This window comes from Brugia malayi, assembly GCF_000002995.4.
Source record: "Brugia malayi strain FR3 genome assembly, contig: Bm_v4_ChrX_scaffold_001, whole genome shotgun sequence".
NCBI classification, from domain to species: Eukaryota; Metazoa; Nematoda; class Chromadorea; order Rhabditida; family Onchocercidae; genus Brugia; species Brugia malayi.
In genome coordinates, this window is record NW_025062479.1 from 20,542,404 (window position 1) to 20,560,247 (window position 17,844).

The window sequence follows — 17,844 nt, forward strand, 5'->3', positions numbered from 1 at the left end:
ACTTCGAAATCGTAGATATGTGAAGCAACCTATATAACAACTAACATAAGCATTATGCTTTCACTGAGATTCTAAAAAAAGTTGACAAGTCATACTCTAAAAAAATAAAAAATAATGTCCTTAATAGTTTTTCAGTCATAAATTTCTGTTTCGAACTAAAAAAGAGCACAATCAACTAAACAATTTTTTAAGATTGAGGATAAAGTCTTATAGTATTCTTAATTACTGTAGATTATTTGATTCGATGTTATACTTATGTTTACTTCGAGACTATTCATTAAAGCATAAGATGTTCTAATAATTCAGAAAAGAAACTGTAGGAATAAAATAATTCATTAAAACAAAGTGGTATTCATGGAAACTATACTCGGTAATTAAATATCATTACAAGTCAGATCATTATGGTTTCTAATCTCACATTAATCATCAGTGAAATTATTTAAAGCTTCTCGTAACAGCTTTTCGTCGTCACGTAACTGAAGTTGGCATTTCTGCAATATAGCGAGAATCAATTCGATATCGCGAAATCAAAAAAAAAACGACTGGATTATATTATATAAATGCAACAACCAGAAAATTTTTGGAAAGTAAAACTATTGGGAAAAGAAAGCAACGTGCATATTGACCTTAAGATTTTCCCACTGTTCCACTAAAATCGAAAACTTCACTGCCACTTCATTCACAATTTTCTTCTTTGCTTCATTAAATTCGATTTGTCGAGATTGCAGAGTTTTTCGTACTTCCGCAAGCTGTTCATGCACGGAAAGCTGAAATTGCTCGTGTGATTTCAGTTCACTATTAGTTACTTTATAATGGACATATGCCATTTCACAGGGAGATAATCAAAAAAAAAAAAAAAAAAAAAAAAAAAACAGTAATGAAAGAGTGGTTATTTGATTTCCGTGTAAACTGAAACAATAAAATCGAGCAGTGATAAATTTTTACTTTTCCATTGCGGAGAGCATGCAAGCTATCAAGCTCACTCTGTGCCACATCCACTTCCAATGACGTCTTTTGACGTTCTTCTTCCCAATCCTCACGCTTGAGCGTAAAATCGTGAGACTAAAAAATTATCATGATTTCGGTCTCATGCTTTTCGCGTAATTACATTAGAAATATTAAAAAAAATAAAAAAATACCATTTTTGAAATTTGTCGCTGATTACACTTCAAATTTTCTATTGAAAATGCTTGCTTTTGTCTTAGTTCAGTCACATCCTTGTTTACGGTTATTAGTTTCTCTTCCGTATTCTTAATCCAACTGTTAATTTCGTTGCTAAGTTCATCCAACTTCTCCTGGAAATAACTTAGAATATTTTATTCGTTGCAGTAGTCCATTTCTTTTATGATTTACCAACAGCATACTATTGCTAGTGCAGCAAAGAAATCAAAAAGCAATATGAACACTTCAACATTATCCCTGAACTTAATTTAACAATTTAACAAAGCTGTTATTAATATTTCTTTTTTTTCTGTTAATATTGCTCTGGCAAAGGTAAAATATAAGAAAAATTCCTGATTATTTTTGTATCCTTAACTTTTAACAAAAAATATGCTGTCGATAATTTTATTAATTTAATACAGCTATCAGGCACAAAAGAAATATAAAAACATTGACTACTTCAATTTTATTAAGATATTCCACAAAATGGGGTTCATTCGGAGAATTTTGATCCAGCACATCAATGAACGGATCATACGCCCCAAACACCATTCTGCTTACATCCTCGAAGGTTCTGACAAATACTCGATAACGTTCACGTAACTGTAATACTTAACAATCATTCAATAAACTCAGGTTTTTGCGGCAAATATTTCTTAAAATTTCATATGATCATCAACAAGGACGTCCGAGGAAATTTTCAGTCAACCACCGCGATATCATACCACCTAAATGAAATCTCTATCCCTGTAGGCACTAGCAATATATATATATAATAAGTCAATATGTGTTGATTTTTCCCTCAAAATTCTACCTACAAATAATTTTGTCATATCTGACAATACAATACAGATAGCCTTCACAAAAAAAAAAAAAAAAAAAAAAAAAAAAAAAAAAAAAAAAACTATGAATAAACCTGAGAAGCTTCTTTAAAATTGACCGAAAGAATTCGGTCATTTTCGAGCTCAATATTTTGTCGCTCCTTATTTGCTATTTCAATTCGAACTTTCAACTGAAGTTTTCCCTTCATTAAATAAAAACCGCAAAAAAATTACCAATTCCGAATAGTTATCCAATATCTGCCACTGTGATTCTCTTCTTTTGTTACATTAAAATCTATATTCACATTCACTTATTGTCCGTAGTATTATGGATAGACACTACTGGTATTAAGCAATAACTTTCAAACTATTTCAAGGTACTTTCATTCTTTACATATAAAAGTGCAACGAAACTGACCTCTTCTTTCCCAACACGAAGAGCTCTTGCTTCTTCACCGGTCATTGACTGCGTTGCTAACTGCTTCTCTTTCGCAGAAAGCTTTTCTTTAAGACTAGCAATCATTACATTGTACTGTTGAATTTTATCTTCCAAGCTTTCCTGCAGTATAGTTGCACATTTAAACCACAAGCAATTAAACACTATCTATCAGAAATACATACATTACCTTCAAACTATTTAAAAAAAAAATCAATGATAAAGTTAATACACATAGAAAATAAGAATACTTCATAAGAAAGATAAAAACCAACTTTTTTCTTTTTTTCTTCACCAAGTGTTTCCTGCTGTTCATCCTTAAATATCTGCATCTTTCCTAAATCCTCTTCCAGCACTTTAGTGCTCGTTTGAAGCTTATCAATCTCTCCCTAAAATACACTAAATCTATTAATAGGCCCGGAAAGTTTAATTTTAAATTTCTAAATTTATTAACAGTAATGATAAAGCTATAACAAAACAAAGTTTCGAAAAGATGACTCGAAATAGGAAAAATGACATAATATACTCGACAAGAGATATTTAACAGAAGCAAACATAAAGCAATGGGATAAAAATACACTTTATCCTTGTGGAGCTCTGCAATTTCTTCTGTCAATGTGACAATTTGTGCATCTAATTCAGCTTCCTGTGACGCGATATCTTCTCTTTCTTCTGAAATTCATAATGAATTTCATAAACTAAATGCTTCAGTTCAAAAAATATTCCGAAGTCTATATAATGAGACTCCAAAGTTCTTGAGATCCAAAACTTGAAATGTCTACAGACTTTCCATTTTAGGACTTCGATAGCTCCAGCTGTAACAAACGTCCACCCACCAGTTGGGATCATTCATTCCGAACAACGAGATTATACAAGCAATTGTCAGCTGTAGGTTATGACAAAGTTAAAGTTAATTCGTTCAGACCAACCAACAAGTTGAAGGAGGACATTATTCTCATCTTTGTAATTGTCCATAATGAATCCCAGCAGTGGATTACTGCAGTATTTCTTATAACATCGAACCATGTAGCCGTAAGCCAACTAAACAAACAAATGACTTCCATAGCTTTGCAAACAGACTGTTATGTAAAGGCTTTCTCGAAATAGTTTTAATAGTTTTTAGATTCAAATAATAGAAAACCTAACTTTTTAGACATACCTAATAATAAAATAAAGGAAATGAACCCAGCCAATTTTTCTGTGATGGAATTTTTACTATTACGGAAATAAAATTCCAAAATTTCTAGCATAATAAGACATAATCACAGTGAATCGAAATATGTTAAAATATTCATAAACCAGGCAGAGTAATTAACACATATTAGTGAAAACAAATAAAGGAATATTAAAATAAACTGATGTTGAACTATGAATTATAAAGTTATGCAATTTGTCACTTATCCAGAAGTAGATAAGGATATTTAAGACCCACCGATCTTCTCTGACCATCCCCTTCTTCATTCGCAAGGAGTAAATCTTGTGGTGATATTTCCCCAATCATCTACAAACAGGAGTCTAATTTTTAAGTTTGCACAATATTCAAGAAAAAATAAAGATTTCGCCATTCAAACACAATTGTCCTGAAGTAACATTCTGGAATTCTGATACATGTGAGATGACTTAACCAGAATCAACTGCAAAGCACAAGATCGTTTTAACAACTTCATTATCGTAATAGAAGACAAATATTCATTATAGCAAGAACAGCCGGAAATAAATTACGGTTTTTGACTACCACAATCCAGACTGTTTTTGATATCGGCAAGTCGATGTTTGATTTGGTTTTATCAGCGTGGTCTAAATAAATTGAGCTAATCACACAAGAATAACTTACTTGAATCAAATCAATTAGCCAAGTAATAGCTCCAAGAAGATATGGCATGGTATGCGCTGCACCAATGGTTTGCATAGTAGAAGGCTTAAGCTGCAGCGGATAGCCAATGGTGCGAAAAAGGCGAGGCATCTCAAAACAAACATTTCTCATTTTAAAACACGTTATAATATTGTATTCAAAAGTTAAGGATCAGCCTTAAGCTAACTTCCTCTCCCCGGAAATTTATTTTTCCCTGAATTTGCCATTATCAAGGAAATTATGGTATAGTCGATTGCTTACGTAACAGGATGTAACAAAGACATGAGTGTTTGGAAACAAGTGAACCAAAAATTGATCGTTATAATGTAAAATTTACCTCATCTTCAATTTTGCGTAGTGTGAAATCAGGTGCTAACTGTTGAAAGATGAATTCAAACACCCGCGCAAACTCAGTTTTCGTCGGATTTTTGACAAGTTTCTCGCTAGTCTGAGGATAGTTTTCGTCACGCAAATATTGCAAAACCTGCAAAAACAAGATTTCCAAATCTCTTTAGTTTTATTTAAAACCGTTCCGCGAGTCAGTAAATCACGCCTTTCACTACATAACCAGACTTTGTTCTTAAATATTTTTAAAAGAGAATTCTGATATGAAGTATCACATCACAATAACTAAATCCATTAGTGATTAAATTTTCAACAAATCTCAGAAGATGAAATTGTAAGATGGCAATGTTAACTCAGCATTTCAAACTTCTCCAAATATAATTCATGTTTAGTACACAATCCTACCTACAAAATTCAATCATCATGATGACGTTTTCAAACGGTTCCGTGGTGGCATTGGGAATCACTTCTTGCACTTTTAACGGGAAGACTAAGTGCCCAGAAAATAAACAAAAAAAAAGCATTACTTTGCGTTGCATTTGTTGCTGAACATGACGATCGTTGAGATTGCGAGGATCCATGACAACACCAGGATTCGATATTGACTTGAAAAATGAACTGCTCCGTCTAAGAGTCAAAAATTTGTATTAATTTATGGCTTGTCGGCTCTTTGTTTGTCTTTTTTGCAACATTTCTGACAACTAAAAGTTAAACGAAAAGCAAACTTTGATGCTGTAGAGGGAACACCACTCATCGCCAAACTATATCGCCGCTCATTGTTTATACCGCTATAAGAATTTTTATCATTTTATTTGGAAAAGAAATCATATTTTGCAAATGGAATCAACTTAAGAATAATTGAAATTTTCTCTGAAACTCATAATAAAAATACCCTTCACTGAGAAGTCATAATACTCTCCATTACTCCATTACATTACCTTTTCTCCATTACTTTATGTTTAATCAAGTAGTTCTCTACATGCCAAGACATTTTGATGTCAAAGCTGCCTCTGAACTCTAAATCAATTATGGAAAAGGCAATAAGGATTATTGTTTCAATTAAGGACGGAAAAAATCGTACGTTTCTATGTTTCTCGTTTTTAAGCATCCATTTCGCATGTTGTCGCACAAGTGCAATTTGTTTTTTAAACATAAATTTATATTGATGCTTGCGGCAATTATGTAGGCCAATTACATCACAAATTATGGTCGCATAAAACATGAATAACATGCGCTATGGTGAGGAAGAATGAGTTCATTCGTAGACGTGAAATTTGAAGTTATTCTATACGGTTCATAAGGTTGGTGCATTAAAATCCAGTACATTTACAATATATCACCTAAACTGTGAGATAAATAGAATATGTACCTTCTAGAAGACCGCAGAGAGGAATATCCTGTAAGTGGTGGCCCACGTCCTCCTACAGGCGTTTGAGTAATGGACAATCGCTGTGCTGAGTTGGCCACCTAAAGATAAAACCTCTATAAATAACTCTTTTCGTCTAAGTGTCTCTTAAGCCTTTTTCCGTTTTTCTCCATTTCACTAAAGATGACAATGCTTATGCTGAAAATGAACACCATTTTACGTTGATAGATATATACAAAACTAACTGTTCACTCGAACAACACAGGAAAAACATTCGCAAACATTTCTAATCACCTGATGTTGTCAATTTAGTTGAATAAAAAGAAAAGACAAATACCTGCGGTAAAAGAGGTTTTCGATTAGGATCAAACATCTAAAAAAATAATTTTGAAAATCAAATCATTAGAAATTATCGCACTATTTCAATGAATATGTTACTACATAAAATGAATTATAATTCGCACTGAGGTATATGAAATGGAGGTACATGCATATGCATTAATAAACATTATGTTCATACACATACAAGATATAGCGAACAGAAACATTATTAGCTATACTCATATACAAATGTATTCTAAATAATATGCAAATAAGCACAGATATACATTTTCTTATATACATACATTAAGGAAAGTAATATGTGTATAATATTCCTCAAAGCATTAAGGAAGCAGAAATACCAGCATAAAAAGATAGAGAAGGTTTTTACTCAGAAATTGATTAAAAAATAGATTTTAGCTTTACAAATTAAGAAGAAAAAAAAAAGAAATCAGTTTTATAAATAATTCACATCGACTACTTTATTGTGACAGAAATTAGCTGTTAAGTTAAAACCTATTTTCTAGCTTAATAAATACACATCTTATCGCATTTGAATAAATTTCAAAATATGATTGATGAATGATTGTGCTACGACAGTGTTCGAAAAAAAAAACCCTCAACGTGGGATTCAACGGAGTAACAAATCTACCTTACGTGATGTCAGCATGAAACTCACGTACCACGTCATGTCGAACCCTTAACGCCCCACCTGTTTGTCAAACATTTCATTTTAAACAAAAGTAATTGGCGCATTCACGCACCGATTGCAAAATTCGTCCATTCGTTGTACGGTTGCTTAAATTTGAAAATTAACACATCTCAGGTGGTTATGTACAATGTCAAAGTTTTTTTGTTGCTATTGAGTGGTCTAAGGGATTTGAGAGATTCGATGTTGTCACTGAGAGATCTGAGAGATTTCTTTTTAGCACGGAGAGATGCGAGATATTATATATTAGTATTAAAAGATTTGAGAATTTTTATATAACATTGGTTAATTTCATGGTTCTATATGATGATTAACTGAATGGGATAAATGCATTAAATAAATATAAGTTCTTAGCAAATAAGTGTGAATTTTTAGGATTATCAAGCACTATTCTTTAATATTTGATCCATTTGTTAATGAAATATGTTTCGTTTGGTTATGATTTTATTAGTGGAATTTGAGGTTGTTATGGTAAATTAAACTGATAAATTGCTTCATTGTTTGTTTATTGCGTAATAATGTTTTCTTTTATTTTAATTAAGTTCTGCATTCTATCAAACTTTCATGTGCTTTCCCGAGATGTTATATTTATGATGTTATTATATCATTTGAAGGTTAATTTTTAGAATATATTTACCGAAGGAAAGATCGTATTATGGAAATTGGATTAAAGGATGTGGATATCATGTAGAAAATTAATAATAATTAATTATTTCCAACTATAAATTGTTTTCCTTCAATTTTATAGTGTTGCCCGATTAACGAAACAACTGAATACCACCTAATCGATTCATTATTGCATTTACTTGTGTGTGAGCTAGTGAGAAATGCAATATAAACAGAATCGTCTTCATTGTGATGGTGTTATCAAACATATGGATATGCTTGAAGACTTTACCGGACGACTCAGAGAAATTCTACCATCCGAAACACAAGATCGGGTATTTTTTCACGTTTTTATTCAGTTATAGTGTCTCTTTCCACCGCATGTACAATAAAATGTTTTCATCTTACTTGCATATCGATTTCCAAAAATGAACTCATTTGTATATAAGCTCTTGTACTACTTTGGAGTGTGCTTTAGATAATGGTGTAAACTACTCGACTAAGATATATTCCTGTATCATTTCTCAGTAAACTTTAGGTTTCTAAGATCAGTTCTATCAGTGATCTTCACAGTCTTTATTTCTTTCACTATCGAGGCTTCTTTTAAAAATTTTGTATTTGTAATATCTTTCAGATAGCGATGTTCATTTTATTCATACTTTTACCACTTGGATTTCTGTTCGAGATATTCGCGATATTACCGACTGAGCATGAAGTAATGTCGAAGGTATAATTTCCTTATTTTATAATTCCTGTTTAGTTCAAAGCTTTATTTAATCTAATCTTCATGTATATATGCATGACTTACATTTCTAAATAAAGGAAAAATATTTTTTGTTTTACATGAAACTTGTGCTTTCGTGGTAAAGCTTCTATTAGAAAAGATCAAATAAGCAAATGAGATGCTAACTACGATATTGTCGTGCTGAACATTAAATATAGATTTATACTTATGAGACATTTACCTCTTCGTGCTATTCAGTGCTGAATAAAGTTATCACTAAGTGATTAGTAAACCTATCATTAAGTGGTTAATGAGGCAAAGCGGAATTCATGCTGATTTTTTTTTTTTTTTCGATTATAGTATGTCGAGTAAAACTTGATTTTACTTATATCATATTTAGTTTTACACTTTTTTCAGGGATGGAATTTAAGAGTTGGTATATTGATGCTGTTTGGGTTAAATGCATTTGCTAATGTGTACAAAGTTATATCTGTTGGACCAAATGGTAATTGCTCAGATTTGCCAGCAGTACAAAAGCATGGTTATCGATTTTGCTATAACTGTCAGCTAAATGAGCCTCCACGATCGCATCACTGTCCAGGTAATTTTAGTATAATCAACTATGAAGCAGTAAAATTCGATGTGTGCAAACTTTTAGTCACTCTCCAATAGTTAAAGCTGGTATATAATATGTGAGTATATTAGAAAATCTAGACATATTCTTTTCTTTCTTTCTTTTTGATACGAAATGATTATATTTTATGGAATAGTAACACTGTTTATATTGTTTGTATCCATTTTCCTAATATATCAAATAAATTGATTTGAAGGAAAATCAGCAAATCCGTAACAATTTATTATACTATTGAAAAATTGGGTCGAAAATTTTCAAGTTTTTATTATTTTGGCTCGAGTACATATTGTTTTTCATATGATGCATTTCTACATTTTAGTTTGTGACAGATGTGTATTTCGACGAGATCATCATAGTTCGTTTGTCGCCGTATGTGTTGGGCACTTTAATCAGCGTTATTACATTAGTGCTATTTGCAGTTTATGGATTATATCCCTTACTGTGTTAATGTAATATCTTCATTCATCTTAAATGCCAACATAACACAAATTTAAACACTTAGTTCAGATCTCTTCTCAATTTTTTATAAAAATTGATAATTTGCTGATAAAGTTGCCGACAAAGCGTTTTTCAGTCTGAGATGGATTTAGAATTGACTGGATTACTTGTTTTAGAACAGAATCCCTTTCCATTTCATCATTAGCGTCTCCTTTAAATGTCTTATGGTGCCGGTTGATAATTATATTGGATGCTTTAGGTGGAATTGGTCATTTATGTGGACGTCACTCGGTGGTTTTTCACCATTACAACTGTGGGAATTGATAGTGCCTCACTTGGCACTAATCTTTCGCATCATCAGTTTTTCTCAGTTTTTATGTGTAATGACCTTTATCTTTTCGTTTACTGTATTCGTCTTTCTATGTTATCTGATTACAGCTCAGCTTTTTTGCCTTTACCGAGGGCAAACACGCATGGAATATCTTATGGTACGTGCTTCCACTCTTTAATGTTTTATTTCTTTTTTTTTTTCTTTTTTTTTTTTTTAATAAAGATGAATTGCCAGTATAAATGCTCTGATTAACAGCAGCAGGTCTTTTTTTTCGATGAAAAGTAAGTAAATTTTTTTTACTGAGGATATATTACTAGAATTTTATAGCTTATTTTTATGAAATCTTTTGTTTAATTAAGCAAAAATTCTTTTTGAGGATGTACATGCGTATAATCTGGGATTTATGGAAAACGTACGTCAAGCTATGGGTAGACGTTGGTTTATAGCACTGTTAATGCCGTTCATTTCTTCACCACTTGATTCTGATGGTCTTTCATATCCAACACGTGAATCCAAGCCACTGAATGATATGAAGACTATGTGAAGAACAGAAATCAATGTTTCTTCTCTCGTATAGCTTTAAAGTCAAAATTTTTAACTTATCCAATTTTTCCAAAAATTTTTTTCGAAAAATTTGACTGTACCGGTTGATTATTTTGCAGTTTTCTGAATTTCTCTGATTTTGGTGATATCTTAATTTTTTCATTTAATAACTGTTACTTTGCCTAATAAATATGCAAAACGTGAAAGAGCTTATCATAATTATTGCGAATGTTTTTATAAATGGTTGTATTTGAACGAAACAATAACGTTTTTCGTTTTTCCTGAAAAGATAGATTTTTTTTTTTTTTTTTTGTTAAGAAAAAGAAAACGATCTGCATATTTTAATTTTAAGAAATAATGTTTTTTATATATCGCCGCTTTTCTTTCAGATAAGTTTATATTTATTTCGAAATTAAAAGTTCTTTCTTGCGATGCTTTCAAACGCTTTCTGCTCTATAGTATGCTTTTAATAACTATAATGTAATAATATGAGTATGTGAATGCTAAATTAATTAAGCAGTAAGTAAATACTTGTAACGATGAGCGGTGATGTCTGGCCGCTGCCATGAAATATATGTTTTTGTGTATTTACTGTGCTTATTTGTGTCTAAATTTTGGTTTTTTTTTTCTTTTGCATAATCAAATTTTTTGTTGCTTGTACTATTTATTAGTCATGTAATTCTTACTGTAGGATATAGCTAGTGGCATTGTTTGATTTAATTCCTTAATGTGTAAAATTTTTTAGGTGTGCGTGCGTGTTTTGTTAATATTTTATATGACTTTATTTCTGAAATCATAAATATTTTATTGACATATTAGTTTTTCTACAAATTCGAGTTTAGCTTTGGATTTTGTTTATTATATAAATTCGCCATCTCTGGTAGACCTCCGTATGTGCACTAATTTAATTACTGCCACAAATGAAGTAATCAACCGAGAATTATTAATTATAATGTTAAACTTGTTTGGTTCATAAAACATTGCATTCATGGGGTGAATAAGTTATTCTAATTTCAGTGAATCTTGATTTTTATGCTAATTGTAGTGCAGTTTCTAGAATAATTCTGAAGCGCAACGTTTGAGATTGGGAACTCTTCTTTCCTTTTTTTTTTGACTTTCTAAAATACCTGAAGTTACAGAAATATTTTACAAAAAAAAAAAATACAAAAAAGATCTAAAAATTACAAAAGTGTTTCCAACCTTTCAGCTTTTCTCGAACCGAACATCCATGAAATATATCGTTTCATCTAATTGATACTTTCGAATATCTTTTAGTGATTTAAATCAATTTTTTTAACAGCAGTCGACCAAATGATCGCTGGTAAGGATTTCTGCGTTGTGTCTCAATATATAAGTAAAACAATTACAGAAAAATTTACTACTGCTTTTAGGTGCTTCTCGTAACGGTTGGTACGTCCTTAAATCTGAAAATCAATGACAAGTTTCATTTTTTCAATAATTTTAAAAAGGAATTTTTCAAACATTTCGGATCACTTTTTTAGCTTTTTAAAAAATTTCATTTTTTTAAAATTTCCGTTTTTTTATTAGTTTTTTTAAGTTTCAACTTCTTTTTTTGAAAAACCTCACTTTTTCATAATTTCAATTAAATTCTAAAGAATGTTTTCACGGTTTTTTTTCGAAATATTACTTCCAAAAAAAAAAAAAAAAAAAAAAAAAAAAAAGCTAAAAGCTAAGATTTTGTCACTTATTTGTTTTTTTCGAATTTATCAAAAAATAAAAATCCGATAATCGTAATGATGTAATAACATTAGCAATAATAATAATTTATAGGCATAGATCCAAGAGAGGAATGAATCAAAGTAGTTTAAGCCTAGAAGATGTTGATTATCGATTTAATAAATGTTTGAGAAAAGCAATGAATGATATGCGACAGCTCGTGAAAGGTGAAATTAGCGAAGATGAACTAGGTTACTTGATCTTTTCATTCTTTCTTTATTAACTTTTAAATTCGGCTTAAAATAATTCCAAATATTCCCAAATATTTGAAGATTTAGCACTAATGACTAATTTTTAAGTGAAATTTTTAATTACTTCTTTATTAAGTAACACTGAAAACTTTGCACTTTTCTCGCAATAGATCATGGCCAAATGAAAGATTTTCCTACCTATAGATTGTTAGGCTATTCTCTAAACTATAGGGACTTTAACAATTTTGTTTATGTCTTGGCAAATATTTCGTAAAACTGGCAAAGTTTGTTCTCTTTTATATTCACAAATATGAATAAGGTTAGCACAGAATTTTTACTCAAATATTTTTTTAACAATATTAAAATTTGTCTCTTTCTCTTTTTTCGAAGAAAATTTTTTAAAAAAAAATTATAAAATTTTATTAGAATGTTAAATTTTTAAAACCCATTTTTTAATATTTATTTGATATTCCATGTTGAAAAAGTGAAAATTAATTAATTGACCTAACTAATTAAGATGTTGAACAAGGATTCCAACAGCTGGCGGTAGGAACAATGATTGAAAATTTCACAAAGATATTACTGGACAATGAAAAAGTTGATTATGCTGACGTTAACGTAGAAATGCGCTTGAAAAATATCAGATATAATTCAAGAAAACAAAATAACCATTTCTTCTCATATGTAAAAAATGTTTTTTTTTTTTTCCAATTAGTAATTTGTTTCATTTTTTTTTTTCAGTAATTTTTCATCTTTTCATTTGTTCCATCTTTTTTCTTTTCTAATTAATAATTTGTTTCATTTTTTGTTGCAATTGCGGTAAAAGTTTATATTTGACTACAGATACTTTAAATTTTTATAAATATAAGTTTTCTTCTCGAAACTTTTTCAATAAATTTAACTTTTTGTAAAAATAAATATTTATCAATGATAAGAGAACAAATAAGTATAACGATAAATAAGTTATGTAGTACGATTATAAAAGTATATATTTCAATCAATTGAAAATATTTTTTAGAGATCGAAAGGGTTAGACGAACGTGGTGGTCGAATTATGCGTAATTGAAGTAAAAGTAGATTTAAAATAATAAAATTTAGATATAATTTAATATAATTTCGAAAACACAAATAAGGATAATAAATAAAGTAACTAATAAAAATGTGAAAAGTGTACATTTTCATTACTAGAAACACAGGTGCGCTTTTTTATCACTAAAAATAAAAGGCTAAAAAATTTTCTTAAATTTTAGAATTTTTTTTTTTTTAATGCAACAATTTAAAGATTATTTCTTGCAATTATCCTTGTTAATAAGAGGAATATAAGAAAATCTGAAAGAGACGAAGGAGAGGAAGGGAGAGAGGGAGAGAGGGAAACAGATAATTTTGATAATGAATTATTTCTAAATGAATTAAGCAAATATGAAGTGATAGATTTGACTATGACAAGCTGAAATAGTAAATGAATTATTTCTCTGAAATAATTATTTACAAAGCATTTACAAACCAATGGCAAATCATTTACAAGCCATTAATAAAACGGTACTCATTTGTTAATAATTTGATGACCTGGAATAATAAATATAAAATAATAAATTTAGCTATAATTTGGCTTTTTTCTATTAATATTAAGCTGCTTGATATTCCATTTCTATGAAATATATCTCAAAATAAACAAGTTAATATTTCCAAAACATACGATAGTAAATGAAATTACTTTAAAATTTACACTTAAAAAAGTAAATTCAAAAAAATGAATGAATGAATAAATAATTGATGTCAATGGAATAAATCAATTCTAAATTATTGAAATACAGTTATTACTTATATACAATTACTGATTAATTAAAATGAAAATTTACTCACAACATGACAAACTATACTATTTTCATAATTGCATGACATAAAATAATTATGGAATTGAATGAGTAATGGAAGTATTTTTAATAAATGCAAGAAATAAATATGTTATAAATAAAAAGATAGTTAAAATTAAGAAGTGATTAGAAAAAAAAAAAAAATCAAACTAGACGAATAGTTCACAATTTCTGTTCCACAATTGCTAAATCTTCAATTGTTAAGTTTTCAATTATTTTTTTCTCTTTTTTTATTCAAATTGCACATAGCCAATAAAATTATTCAAATTATTGTAACATAATAAATACTGAATAACATGAAAATAGCATGCAAATAGAATTATTGCATTCATGCATGCAATAAATTTCTTCATTCTATACTTTTCATCTGTCAATTATTTTGTTCATTCAATTTCAGGAAATTATGCAACAAACAAAAAATATTTTCTCCCCTCTCCAAAAAAAAAAAAAAAAAAAAAACGAAGAAATAACTTCCCAATATTTAATTAATAATTCAGTCTCATTGTTGAGTAAGCGAGAATTTTCCGGGGCAAACTCTCACATTCCTACATGCATTTTATTTTTCATTGAATAAACTAAATCTTTATATCCTTCTTCCCCAGTGAATAAATCTTTTGGGTAAATCAATTACTATTTCAATTGAAATGAAGTGGCTCGTAATTTGAATTTCGGAAAGCTTTCGTCGGTCATTATTAGATTTAAATTAAGTAGCACTCTAAGCATTTCCATCATCAATGCCAAAATCTAAGTATATCTAATGATGCACTACCAATTATTGTTCCAAAATTTTCACCATTTTAATTTTAACTAAAATTTATAAAGTTTATTCTTAATTTGCTTAGAAAGTTAATCATCTTTTCATTCGTCATTCATTGCAATAATTCATTTCCATGCAGTCTATTCTATCTATCTAAAGTAAGAAGAGCAAATGCTAAATTTCGCATTTTTTTTTTTTTTTTTTTTTTTTTGCAAATCATTTATCTTAATATAACTTATAAATTTCAAACAAATGCATAATATTCTTGAGTTCTTCAATATCGCAAAATAATGCTTTTTTTCGATTTTTTTTGAATCAATTTTTTTGATTTCAAAATTTTCAAAAGTTTTAAGTCTCAAATGATAAATATGAAATTCAACTTTATCTATTATGATTGGATGACATCTGCTGCATAATTAATGCATATAATAAGCAAAAATAATTGTGCTATTTTTGTTGCATCACAATTTTTAAATATTGAAAACCAAATTTAAAACAGTCTAAAAGTGCTTGGATTCTATCAAAGAACTTTGTAACAAAAATATTTTCTAAACGTATACTTTTGCTATCAGTAATTTAATGAGACAAAATCTGAAAGTCTTAGAATGGATTGCTTTGAGCTTTATTTCAATCCTTGAATTAATCACATGTTATGAATGTAAAATTAAATTGCTTCGTTATAAAATTAAATTTTAATTCTAAAACTACACATGATATTATTAAACAATATATGTGAAAGTGTCAAAAATTATTCTCATTCCAATTTCTCCTTTTATTATTTTATTATATATTATGTATTGAACATGAATTTTACAAATTAAATAACACAATTTTTAAACATTAAATTTTTCCAATAAACAATATTATGTTTTTATATTTACAATCTAATTAACATTGGATAGTTGATTAATCATTGTTAGTAAGTGATTATTTACTGATAGCAGCAAATCGAAAATTTGTAAGACACTAATGAATAAACAATAATGTTGTAAATAAAGAACTGCACTTGTTTATACCTCAACCAATTAAGCCTGTATCTTTGAAAGCTTTTTGAAATTTTACCGACAACTGTTCTTGCTAATTTTCTTTGATCATTTTTTTTTGTCTTTTTTTTTTTTGTTTTTTTTGTTTTTCTAACACTTTTGTTTTTTTCTCACTCCCCTTTTACCTATCGTATTTTTTTCCGATCACTAATAATTTACCAATCAAAAGTAAACTACCATTATAAATTTGAATTAATTTCATTCCAAATTTTTAAATGTTAATTATATATTTTATATTGCCGAAACTTTATTTGCAACTTGAAATGAAACAAAATGGCTATTTTAAGGAATAGTTTTAAGAAAAGCTAATATAAATTACTATTGCAAAATTAGTATTAATTTTATCTCATTTTATTTGTACTCTCTTATCCTATATAATTTCTTACATCTAAAAATTTTTGACTTTTTTTATTGGAGTTACCTTTAATAAAAGGAAATTATGAAAATTTTACTTTAATCATTTTTTTTTAATGATGCTTATTAAATTTTACAGTTTGTTGTTCTTTTCTTTGCTTTCGATTTTTGCATTAACATTTTTTTTTTCATTTTTTTCCTCTTTTTCCATAATTTGCTTTCTAACTTCAAAATGAAAAATATGAAATTTTGTTTCAATTTTTTTCCCTTTGCTTTAATGATAAGTTTTATCATTATTACCATATCGTTCTTAATTTTTTTCTCTTTATTAACCCTTTCTCTCTCTCTTTCTTTCTTTCTTCCTTTATCAGTTTGATGCGATGATGAATATGTGAACAACTGACATTGACATTTAACAACTGTTTGTAAAATCATTTATGTGATATACCATATCTAAATGTCATCTCATCCTTTTAATTCCTATCAATGGATGAAAAAAAAATTTCTTTCCCTTTTGTTTTATTCAGATAATATTCAAAATTTTTTTTTCTTTTTTCAAACTATGAAATTTTATTAAAATTTAATAAAGTTAATAGATTTTATTTTAATTTTATTATTATCACTGTTAATAACTGAGTATTTTGAAATTGCTTATATCAATAAAAGTGAAGTTTAATCTTTCATTATTGCACTTTTTTCTTTTTGTTAACTTCCTGAAAATCTTAAGTTCAAATTTCCAATTCAATTCGTACTGTGCTCCAATCAATATTTTTATTCATTTAATTAATTCATTTATCAATTAATTTTTATTCCTTATCAATAGAAGTATAATTCATTTTCACTACAACCTGAATATTTATGATTATTTAAACATGCATATAACATTTTAGAATTAATAACATAGAGTATCAGTTGCAAGGTACTAATAGCAATATAGCATTAGTGACCTGCTATTGCTGCTATTTGGACACTAAATGACCATTGGTGACCATTGACCATCTATCTATCTTTACCTGATACTATCTCTCATCTTTATTTTCATCCCTTAACTTTCGTCTAACATAAAGTCCACTCACTACTACTGACCATATCAAATTGCTCCATCTTTGGTCACATCTACTTTCCATTCCATTCCATTCTTTCAAAGATGACCATTTCCGATAGATAAGATGATGCAAAAGGTCCAATAAAGGATAACACTGAATGTTCTTAGCTAGAATATAGACGACATTTTTATGATACACTTTCATCAATTTATTATCTTATATCTTCCTTATTACAATAAATATTATTTAGTTATAAAATTCTGGTAGTTTAATTAATTGTTAAAAAATCTAATTTCCTTTCCTTTTTAAAATACTTTACATCGTTTTAAAAAACAAATGACACTGCATTTTCAAAAAAAAAATTTTTCTTTTTGTCCATTAAATGTATAATTATAAATTAGGATTTTTTCCAACTTTAATTTTGAATTATACTTAAAATTTATGCAATAATAAATTGTCCAGAATTAGTTCAATAAATCGTTTTATTGTCAGCTTAAATTATAGCTTTGAAATGAAAGGAGAAAATACTATCACTTATTTTAATGTCAGTTTAAT

General features: G+C 28.6%; 3 protein-coding genes across 6 annotated transcripts; 2 read left to right on the top strand and 1 right to left on the bottom strand.

Moving 5' to 3' along the window:
• Positions 1-419: 419 nt before the first annotated feature.
• Positions 420-6,354, bottom strand: Bma-ndc-80 (HEC/Ndc80p family protein; the record flags this gene model as incomplete). Of its 4 annotated transcripts, XM_043075552.1 has the most annotated exons (17): positions 420-491; positions 627-767; positions 946-1,062; positions 1,140-1,295; positions 1,621-1,764; positions 2,078-2,173; positions 2,401-2,541; positions 2,694-2,807; positions 2,999-3,090; positions 3,348-3,459; positions 3,851-3,919; positions 4,253-4,381; positions 4,608-4,754; positions 5,143-5,242; positions 5,341-5,403; positions 5,985-6,082; positions 6,319-6,354. In XM_043075552.1, 17 exons carry the CDS (start codon positions 6,352-6,354, stop codon positions 420-422), a joined length of 1,827 nt encoding a protein of 608 aa, XP_042931486.1. The 4 variants fall into 4 exon arrangements, with proteins under 4 accessions (XP_042931486.1, XP_042931487.1, XP_001894611.2 ...); XM_043075553.1 differs by lacking the exon at positions 2,078-2,173; XM_001894576.2 differs by lacking the exons at positions 5,985-6,082; positions 6,319-6,354 and having other exon boundaries at positions 5,341-5,369.
• Positions 6,355-7,838: 1,484 nt separating this feature from the next.
• Positions 7,839-10,288, top strand: Bma-dhhc-1 (uncharacterized protein; the record flags this gene model as incomplete). The annotated part of the gene is made up of 6 exons (XM_043075555.1): positions 7,839-7,952; positions 8,252-8,344; positions 8,759-8,942; positions 9,295-9,424; positions 9,673-9,901; positions 10,121-10,288. 6 exons carry the CDS (start codon positions 7,839-7,841, stop codon positions 10,286-10,288), a joined length of 918 nt encoding a protein of 305 aa, XP_042931489.1.
• A 1,809-nt stretch (positions 10,289-12,097) lies between these two features.
• Bm18049 (Uncharacterized protein) lies at positions 12,098-13,281 on the top strand (the record flags this gene model as incomplete). Its single annotated transcript, XM_043075556.1, has 3 exons — positions 12,098-12,215; positions 12,733-12,899; positions 13,234-13,281. 3 exons carry the CDS (start codon positions 12,098-12,100, stop codon positions 13,279-13,281), a joined length of 333 nt encoding a protein of 110 aa, XP_042931490.1.
• Positions 13,282-17,844: the final 4,563 nt, after the last annotated feature.